Source organism: Lutjanus erythropterus, chromosome 4 (assembly GCF_056507025.1).
Source record: "Lutjanus erythropterus isolate fLutEry1 chromosome 4, fLutEry1.hap2, whole genome shotgun sequence".
Lineage (NCBI taxonomy): Eukaryota > Metazoa > Chordata > Actinopteri > Lutjaniformes > Lutjanidae > Lutjanus > Lutjanus erythropterus.
The window spans coordinates 21,594,677-21,604,270 of NC_139320.1; the positions used below are offsets into that span (position 1 = coordinate 21,594,677).

At 40.0% G+C, this 9,594-nt stretch overlaps 1 protein-coding gene across 1 annotated transcript in view; it reads right to left on the reverse strand.

The window, feature by feature from the left end:
- The window catches only part of si (sucrase-isomaltase), a 96,969-nt gene extending 90,261 nt beyond the window's left edge, over positions 1–6,708 (reverse strand). Inside the window, exons 1-4 of the mRNA XM_084717328.1 lie at positions 6,575–6,708; positions 4,880–5,003; positions 2,468–2,553; positions 2,040–2,160 (exon numbers count right to left, since the gene is read on the reverse strand). Of these exons, the coding sequence (XP_084573454.1) occupies positions 2,040–2,160; positions 2,468–2,553; positions 4,880–5,003 (331 nt within the window). The 5' untranslated portion in view covers positions 6,575–6,708. The remainder of the gene's footprint in view (positions 1–2,039; positions 2,161–2,467; positions 2,554–4,879; positions 5,004–6,574) is intronic.
- Between the last annotated feature and the right edge of the window lie 2,886 nt (positions 6,709–9,594).

Here is a 9,594-nt window from a genome sequence, read left to right on the forward strand (position 1 = left end):
ACTATTATTGACTATAGTGGTGTGGTTACAGTTGGCCCAGTTTAGTCAAAACACAAAGCAGCCAGCAAAGGTGGTGATTGTGTTAGTTTGTTGTCTCTTTTACACACTCCATTTGCTAAAATTGTACAATCATGTACTGAACTAATTCTTGGTTGGACGCAGTAACTTGCTCAAGTGCAGCAATGCAGACTTTGGTGCCTCATTTTGTCGCCAGACACGGGAGCTGTTGATTGAAATACTTTCCCACGGGTGTGGATATTAAAGATGCATCACACAACTGTTAGTTAACATGAAGGCAACACTGCCTCCAGTGCTCTGGTAGCAAGTAACCGAGTAGCTACCATAAACATGGTTAAAATCTTGAGATAAATGTCTAAAGTGTGGCTGTATTTCACTTGAAAGGACTGCAAAGGGAGAGGAAAGGGAAGTGGAAAAGCATCTGGCGTCACATGGGATACACTTGAAAGCAGAGGGATGCACCGTGCTCTGCTGCTTGTGTGACCCCATGCCAAGCACATCTGATGGCAGCGTGGGCGTCCCTGCCCCGAGAGATGGGGTGCACAGATATAAAACTCTAGATGTGATGTGTCACAATGACTTGCCAATTACATCTATGACAGGGAAACCACTGATGATGATGACAGCAGCCTTTCCTCAGGTTAGAAAATATGATCATATTTCTGTAAAAGAAGTGTCGAAGTTTGAAGCTGTAGCTTGTAAAATACCAAGGATACCAATTCAAAACTGTTATTTAACATGAAGTTTTTGTAGTTGGGTTAGGTTTCTGTCATGCAAAGTGTTTTTTATTTATTTATTTAGATTTAATTCAATTAATACAGTGTTCAATTTCATGTCCAAAGTTTCCTTGGCAATGAAAATAACACTCTTTAATGTTGTCGGCCATCATTTTGTGCTTTTCTTCTAAGCTCTCAGTTCAGGCAGTCTGTACCAGTTGCCTGGCAATGTCATGATGACGACAAGACTCCCTAAATGTCAAAATATTCCTTTCACGCTAAAGTACACATCTCTGATGCAATTCTGACCAGTGTTCTGCATTAATATTTAATCTATTTTAATGATCACAATGTGCCCCACTGATATCCAAGGTCAAGAGAGTAATCGTTGGATGAGCTGTGTGCCAGCTGCATCAGTTATTCAGAAAAAATAAGTGCATTAAAAAAAAATATATATCTGTTTAATCATAACACGACGAATATCTACTCCGTTCAATGATGAGCGAGCTGCAGCCATAAAAACAAACTGCAACAGTCGTCAGTTTGAGCCCTCGAGTTAAAATGCATCAGGTGAGCTGGGATGGGAATCCATCCCAACACAGATGTATTCCCAGGTTAATGGTTTACCACTGTGATCAAAGGGTGCAGTATGTTCACAGAGCTTACAGCGTCCTCAGTTGCCTCTGAGGTAAATGTGGGTAATTTGCATAGTAGCCTTGAGCGATGTCATGGCAGAATGCATGTAAAAACATCTGAGGACAGTTGAACTTATATAAGGAGTGCTTTCAATTTTTATGTATTGGTTAAAGTCCCTCTTGAATAACATCAAGCCTTTCTCAGGCAGACCAAAGAAAAAATGATTGTTTTTGATAATGTTCCTCTCAGTGTAAGCATTTGCCATTTTTCAATTTAACCACCTTTGTCACACAAAACAAGCCCATAATAGTTTTTTTTTTTCTTTTCAAAGAAACGTCCTTATGCTATTTGAACAATGTGATTGAAAGTGTTTTAGTTGAGACTTTAAACGTCCAACGGTTCTTCTTTGTGAATAACTGAGTTCACAGAAGGCAGTGAAACCAAGCAGAAAATGGAAAAACCTGCATGCTGCAAAGTCAATCATGTTTTCTGATATGCCATCCATGTCATATTTCACAGAAAACCATGCCTTAGGCAAAGTAAGTGAAAAAGGAAAAGACAGACAGATTGAAGGAATGTGGAGCAGTTAGAATTAGAAAATGAGCAAAACAGAAAGCCAAATATTTTCTTCAGTTGGTGAGAGTACGGGTAGAGAAAAGGGGAATTTACCATAAGGATTCGGTCGCTCTGTGGATTCCACTGTGTAGCCATGGTTGGTTGGGAAGAAACACCAGGGGACATTTCTCTCATCCAGCGGGCTCCAGCAGCAGCCACGCTGCTCACACCGTTGCTGTTCAAGTAGGAAGGTTGTTGTTGTTAAGATTATCATCATCCACGCTGCCATTATTGTCATTGCTCCTACTTTAAACAACGTTATTTATCATTATCACCATTGCCATTGTCTGGTAATCATTACAACCAGGTTGGCATCGTCATTCTAGTCTATTTCAACTGTGACACTCCTGAGACCCGAGAGTTGGATGGGTTTTAAGAAAAAGCAGTCATTATCGAATCATCAGTGTCTTCTCAATGCCCATTTTGATGAAGCCTTTGGAGTGACATTACGTTGCATTCACGGGAATGACGGTGACTCATACCATTGAGGCTCCAGCATCGGGGAAACAGTCGACTCGTTCACCCAGAGGAATGTTGGGACACTGAGGAACGAAGACTTCAGCAGGTTCTGCCAAAAGATTAAATGTTTACTTAAAACAAAAATTCAAAGTGACAGCTCAGTATGAAGTCTATTCAGTAGCTTGTGATTTATACTAATTTAAGGAAAGCCCTGTAGCAAAGCCCTCTAGTGGACATGGTAGTTATGACAGGAGCAACGGAGAAAATGAGATGTTGTTGTTATACAACAACCTCCTCACCTGTGCAGGTCGTGTCTACATAATGTTGGACTCAGACGATCATTACCTGACCATGACCTGAGGCCTGTACTGCAAGGCAAGTTATATATCTTTACGTTATCTGACTTCACTGAGTCTAACAACCGCAATTACTAAGCGCTCACATGACAGTGGTTATCAGCTCAGTAAGCCAACCTGGTTTTTCCCAATCTAGTCATGATCGCGTTCAAACAAAGAGGCAGTGGTTGCAGCATATGACCTGTTGCAAACATGGACAAGTCTGTTGGCAGCACAGCAACATATTTTACAAAGGCAGAGCCGACTCTAATATTAGACGAATATGAAGAAGTTAAATACCTAATCCAAGCTAAAAGCAACAGTTGCAAATGACAAATGCAGGCAGCTGTCAAAAAATCGATGACAGTGAGTGCTTAACTTAAGAGGCTTATCATATTACTGCCCTATAATTAGGGCACTAGTAGATCTGAGTATAATTACAATTAATATGTGGCTTAGATTTATTCATATGGCATGTATGACAATTTTAGCCTTATTTCTTCAGCTGCAACCTCTGCAGTATCAAGCAGGCTTGGGGGAAAAAAATGTATAAAAACATAATTCAAAGCGGAACTCAAGCATATTTTCATGTCTTATAATTAAAATAAGTACAAGGATTTAGTGCTTCAGTCAATCTTTGTTGTAGGATGATATTGGTAGGCGATACAAAAGCACAGTGAAATGGCTTTGATGGGACAAAATAGCTCAACAGCTTCATACTACAAGCCTCAGATGTCATTGCTTCACAATGTCTAAGTTTATAACATGTTTACTGACATCCTGTAAGTCTCAGGAACTGCAATAAACTGCTGTTTTTATCTTGGTTGAAGTCGTATCTCTTAACACAGTGACACTCATGTCAGTTACAGTACAGTTATCTTGTTATCTAGTTGATGATTACCTACAATATAACAATATGTGGTGTAAGTATCTTTTAATGAGCTATTATTTATATATTATTTCAGGCCTTGGACTTGGTGCCAGTGAAAACAAGTTTAAGTAGCTATGATGGAAGGTTGTTTAAGTGATTAATTCCACGTGACTTTTGACTGATGGAAAACAGTAATGATTATTACTTTACTCCACCTAAATTAAAACGTGCCTCTTTATAACTCCAAAGACACAATATTCACATATGCAATCAGGTGAATTTAATTAAAATGTGAACAGGGTTTAACTCACTCGCAACCAGCTTACACACCGGAGCTAATCCCGGTTAACACGGGAGACCAAGTTGCAGCCTTCCCAACCTCACAGTGAATATAATCCAAGTCTCCTGGATATACAGCCCAGGTTATACCCTGGATATAACCCAGTGGTTCTCAAATGATATGCCAAGGCATGTTTGCAACAGGATGGTATTTTTTTCCTTCAGCATCACGTTGTTGGACTGAAGTGAGCAACAACTGCTGGGTCACTGAGGAATCACTGAAGCTACATTCACCACTGACTGTTGGGGAGATTGGGGTGTAGTTCGTGAGTCGGTTTACGGGTCATATATAGTGTTGGGGGACCACGACGCCATGCATGTCACCGAGCCATGTTTTCATTCTGCCCAAAAAATCCTGGACACAGAAATCGTGAACAGCAATTTAATGGTCTAACTCCACAATTCAGTACTACATAGTTCTCAGACTTCTCATATTTTTGGCAACTATTTTCTAACATGCATAATAAATTAAGAAGAAAACCTCTGAATTCCCTTTACACAGATTTTTGAAAATCTTCCATTAAAACAAACCACAGTTTTTCTTGCCAGATGGTGGGAATTATTGGAGTGTGCCACATCAAAGGCCCTGTTTGCCCCCCCCCCCCCCCCTACCCATAGACCTGGAACTCTGATTGGCCAGTAGGCTACTTGTTACCTCCATTGGTTAGGCTGGTCAAAGAGGCTATTTTTCATGGATATGAATGACAGTTTGCCCTTTGGTATGCCTTGAGCACAAACGTTACTAGAATGCATATTTATCCTGTTTTTGCAGAGGCTACAATAAACAGTTTCACATGGTGAGGGTTTAGAGCTCATGTGTTCTAGTTGCGTTTAAGATCACATAATATGCATCTCCGAGTATGTGAGTATGTGTAAATGCTTTCACCTACCCTCTTTAATTCTCCCAGGTTCTCCAGTAGCAAACAGAATTATGAGAGTGATGGCTGCCACAGACATCAATAGAAAGAGGACCATGAGGGTCACCTCCAACCCTGAGAACCGCCTTTTCCCCATCTAACACACACAAACACACACAGACACACACATACAGAGAGAGTGATTACGAAGGCCAACATCATTAACACCCAATAATGACACCAAGTTTACTAAAGGCAAGGTCTCAAAGGTCTCAAAAAACTTCCCTGCTTAATGAGGCCCATTGGCAGGACACACACACACACACAAGCACACACATGCACAAAACAACTAAAATATAGTAAACACAGATCTGACACACACACATATTTTCCTTGCATTAACCTTGGACTCTGCAGAAGCTTTCTGAAGTCATGAAAAGACACTTGAACTGAAAAAAATATAAACAATGAAAAAAGGGAGAACGAAACTTTGAAAAAGAGAAACAAGGAGTTGACAAAGCTGCCCGACAGGCCGGGTCTAGCCTTTGCAAAGGCACCCGTCATATCACTCAAGCAATTAGGCTTCACTCCAATGTACTCTTGGAGACAAAAACAAGGTGAATGTCTGGATGTGTGTGTGGGTATGTGTCTATTTGGTTGAATGAGAGGCTTATAGCCGTCCTGTTTAATGTGCTGTGAAGAGCAGGCGAGGGCACAGAGAGAGACAGAGAGCCAAACGTGTTCATGCCCCCCCTGCACATACAGAAGCACTGAAAAAAGGCCGGCAAACATGTAATGTAACACCGAGACAGACAGACAGACAGACAGACAGAAGAAAGACATACAAACATCCATACAGTACAAACCGTTTAGCCTCTCCTGCCTTCCATTTAGATAAGTGCCTAAAAATAGCTACCACCAATAACAGCATATCATCTTACTTCTCCTAACACACAGACATTCTGATACGTCTAGATGCGCACACACTTAAGAAAAAACAGGGCCACTTAACGGCTGCACTGTTGAGGCTCCCATGAGTACAGGCAGTTTAAGATATTATCTGATATTTCATTTGAACTTTTACTTAATACCTTTATTTCGCTGGTTACTTTGAGACATATCCTTCAAAGTTAATGTCAGCCCAAGAGGAGGTTTGTCACCTGTAATTATGCTCAAGACTGGCAGTAAAAAATGTGGATCGGCGCAGCGTACATCTGAGGAAATCTACACATCAGTATTCAAAGCCCTCCATAGACATCTGTTCCTCGGGGCTGCATTGCAATTTTCTGTGGATTATTTACTCTACTGGCGAAGAGCTACACATAACCGACATTATCATTAACAAACTTGGTCACAGTCTGTCCACAGTGATGTGGATAAGGACTGCATAATGCAAACATCTGCAAGCTGCAGAAAGTTAAAAAAAAAAAGTAAAGGAGGGTGATCTGTTTCATGCAAGTCTATATCTATAACAGGGATGATATTTAAATACCATTTTTATTTATTTATCGTTATCACAGTAGATGTTGTAGTTATTAAAAATGAATCCCACCAGCATCACAATGATTATCTAGCATCAAATTGTAAATCATGCTGTATCATCAACAAAATCTGTAGGCGATATTGTAGAGAACATATACCTACTGTAGAGTATAATAACTGTTATATGAAATAAAAATTATTATTTTCTGAGTTGAACTGCTAGACAGCCTGCAGCTGCAGACTTACCTCAGCTCTATCCGATGTTCGGGGCAAAATGCTTCTGAGTTCAAGTGAGATAGCGCCTTATAATCCACAGGATGTATTGTGGTCATAGGGGATCACCACTCCTTTACTGCTTAGCGAGTGTGTGTGTGTGTGTTTGTGTGTGCTTGTATGTGTGTCTTTTACAGCATCTCAGCATGCAGACACGAAAGCCATAAAATGTCAGATTACCATCTACAGTCTGAGAAAACAACCGCAGCCTAAAATCCCCATATCAGCTTGATAAATGCTGCTATCACGTTTGATTCCACCGCGTTTATCAGGGTGTATGTGTGTACATGTGTATGTTCATGTATGTTTATAATTTACAGAGTGCGTTTGTGTTGTTTTATGTAAGCCGTGACTCAGCACGAGTAATCTTTACCCAACTGTGACCACATCATCACTTGACACACACACTGACACACACGTGCAGACACACCTGCCAGAATTTAGTTGACTGGTTGCAGCAGAAAAAAGCAACTCATCTGAGTATCAGATTGTATCATAATGGTAAGATATTCATAGTGATCGAACTTACACGGTAACTACATGTTGGATGTAATGACTTGCTGATGGATCCAAGATGGATGCTGCATCTCACGTCCTCCCACTGTACAAAACTGAAGCTAAAATATCCCAGATACAAGCGCTGCCATTTTGCATTAGTAATGTCATTTGGATCCAGAGTCTGTGAGGTAGTGATCAGGGTTGGAGCTGTGCTTTCGAGTTCCTGCCCATATAACCGGCCACCTCATCTTTGGGAAAAATAGTTTGATGTGTATTTTGATCACAGTGAACACAGTGTGGCTAAAGTTAGCAATGTCAAAGTTAATGTCACAGTCTGCATTCAACATAATTTCACTGTACTGATTAAAACACTGCCAAACTGTGCCTGTTTTAAGAGTTGTCATCTGTCCTTTGCTGATATAAACATGTGCAGTTGCCTGGCAATTGGGACGCACGTGCATACAGCATGCAGCGAGTGGGGCTGCCATCTGATGAGGCCGCAGCTATGACTAGTGGCGGGCGGCTGCATAACATCCCAGAGGCAACAGATAACTGGGATTGTGCATGAATTAAATATTGATAAATAGTTTAAACAACTAGTATTTCTGGTCCCGACTAGCGAGGGTGCCTACGTATAGTCAACTAATTGCGCACATCCCTACTATATTCAGTCAGTGGTTTGATGACATGCAAATCATCTACTGGGATTCTAATGTTTCAGCACCAATATCTGTGTGCGCAACATTAATTCATCAGGATTTACTCTACACCACTAGACAACAACAAGATCATTTCTTATCCATTAATTGTGTCGGTATGTTCCCACTGAAGTTCTTGTTGCATGGTTGAACAACTGCAATTTCTGTATTTTTTCAAAACCAACAGTCTGACAAGTGTGTCCTCTTGAGCAGCAAATGACCAGTGTGCACTTTTATCCCCATGTTTTTTAAGGAATGTCACATCCAGCTCCTCTGTAAGACCCCATTTACATTTTGTCACTTTGCATAACTGCTGTGGACAGGGTCAGCAGCAAAACATCAAAATCAACATCAGTTTAAGTTTAAGCCATATTTAGAATATTCTCACTGCTTTACTTTGCCGTCTGACAGCCTTTCCCAACGGAGGTTAGTTTGTTTGTGTGACTTGAATTAACTGAATTAACCCTTTAAAACACTGAATTCAGATAAAAACACAAATAAACAAACAAACAGATCGAGGCAGCAGTATGCCAGCAACTGCTGTGTTCTGTGAGGTAAAATTACTGTTTTTGCCAAAAGAGTCTGGTTGCCTCAGAAAGTGATATTTCTATATTTCTGTATTCTATTTCTGATTTGACTTATATAACAGTGTTTTCCAGTCAGAAAAGGCTGTCTCTCGACATTGACATTGCTTAGCTTCTTACACCAGCACTCCTGCTGCCTCTGTAGACGTTAAGGGTCTCAGGAGTGAGCACCGCAATGACAAATATGCGACGTGTATCAGGTAGATAAAGTACGAGCAACGAGGATCTTCAGTCATTCCAGATTGCCTCTGTGGGTCTTATTAAATACCCCAAAATCGTAAGCACAACACATATTTTTTTATACTTGGCTCAGTTTGCAAGAGTCCATCATGTAAAGCACATTCCCACGACTTCAGTAAACACATATTCACTCTGGTCTGTAGTTATTACTGTAATATGCATATTTTTGTTGGCTTTTATGTCCAATAACAACCTTAAGTAAATAAAGTGTATTTGAATACAGTATACAACTGATCAGATATTGCTTTCAATATCAGCATCTCTCAAAATAGACTGTCCCTTAACCATATATTCTGGAAAAATTACAGGCTACTGAAATGTATGAACTATAAAATGTTTGTTACATGTTTTAAGCATATATCTTTAGCAGAAACGGACTGTCACTAACTGTATTCAAAGTAAACAATATCAAACTAAACAATTTCGGTCATCAGCTTGAACAAAGTGCATGTTAACCACATAAACATCATAAAACAATCGGTGTTCAAACATTTACAGTGTACAGGAGCCTTTATAAACACAATACCACTGTTAATTGACTTATTAGGCCAAATTCGCGGCAAGCATGATGACGTCATCGGGGAAAAATCCGCCAAAACAGTTACTTTCTTTTTGTTTTACACGTCAGAAAACACAGAAAAAACACTCCACACTTTTAACAGACAGTAACACAGATACATCATGACCTTATGAAGTAGAAAATTATGGTTCATTCACATTTTACTAACCTGTATCAAGTAGATAAAGTAGGAGCAATGAGGACTCCGTGCATCTTGAGACGTGCATTCTCTAACCGGTCCCCGGAGCAACTGGAGTGGACACGAAGGTTCCGCCTCACTGCTACCCAAAACAAAGCAAACTTTTTTCACTTCATGAGTGCAATGAAAATTTACTTCGCCCTCATTACTCTAAAAATAAATGTGCACAATAGCAAAAAAAATGCATATATAATTATTATCACATAAATGTGTGA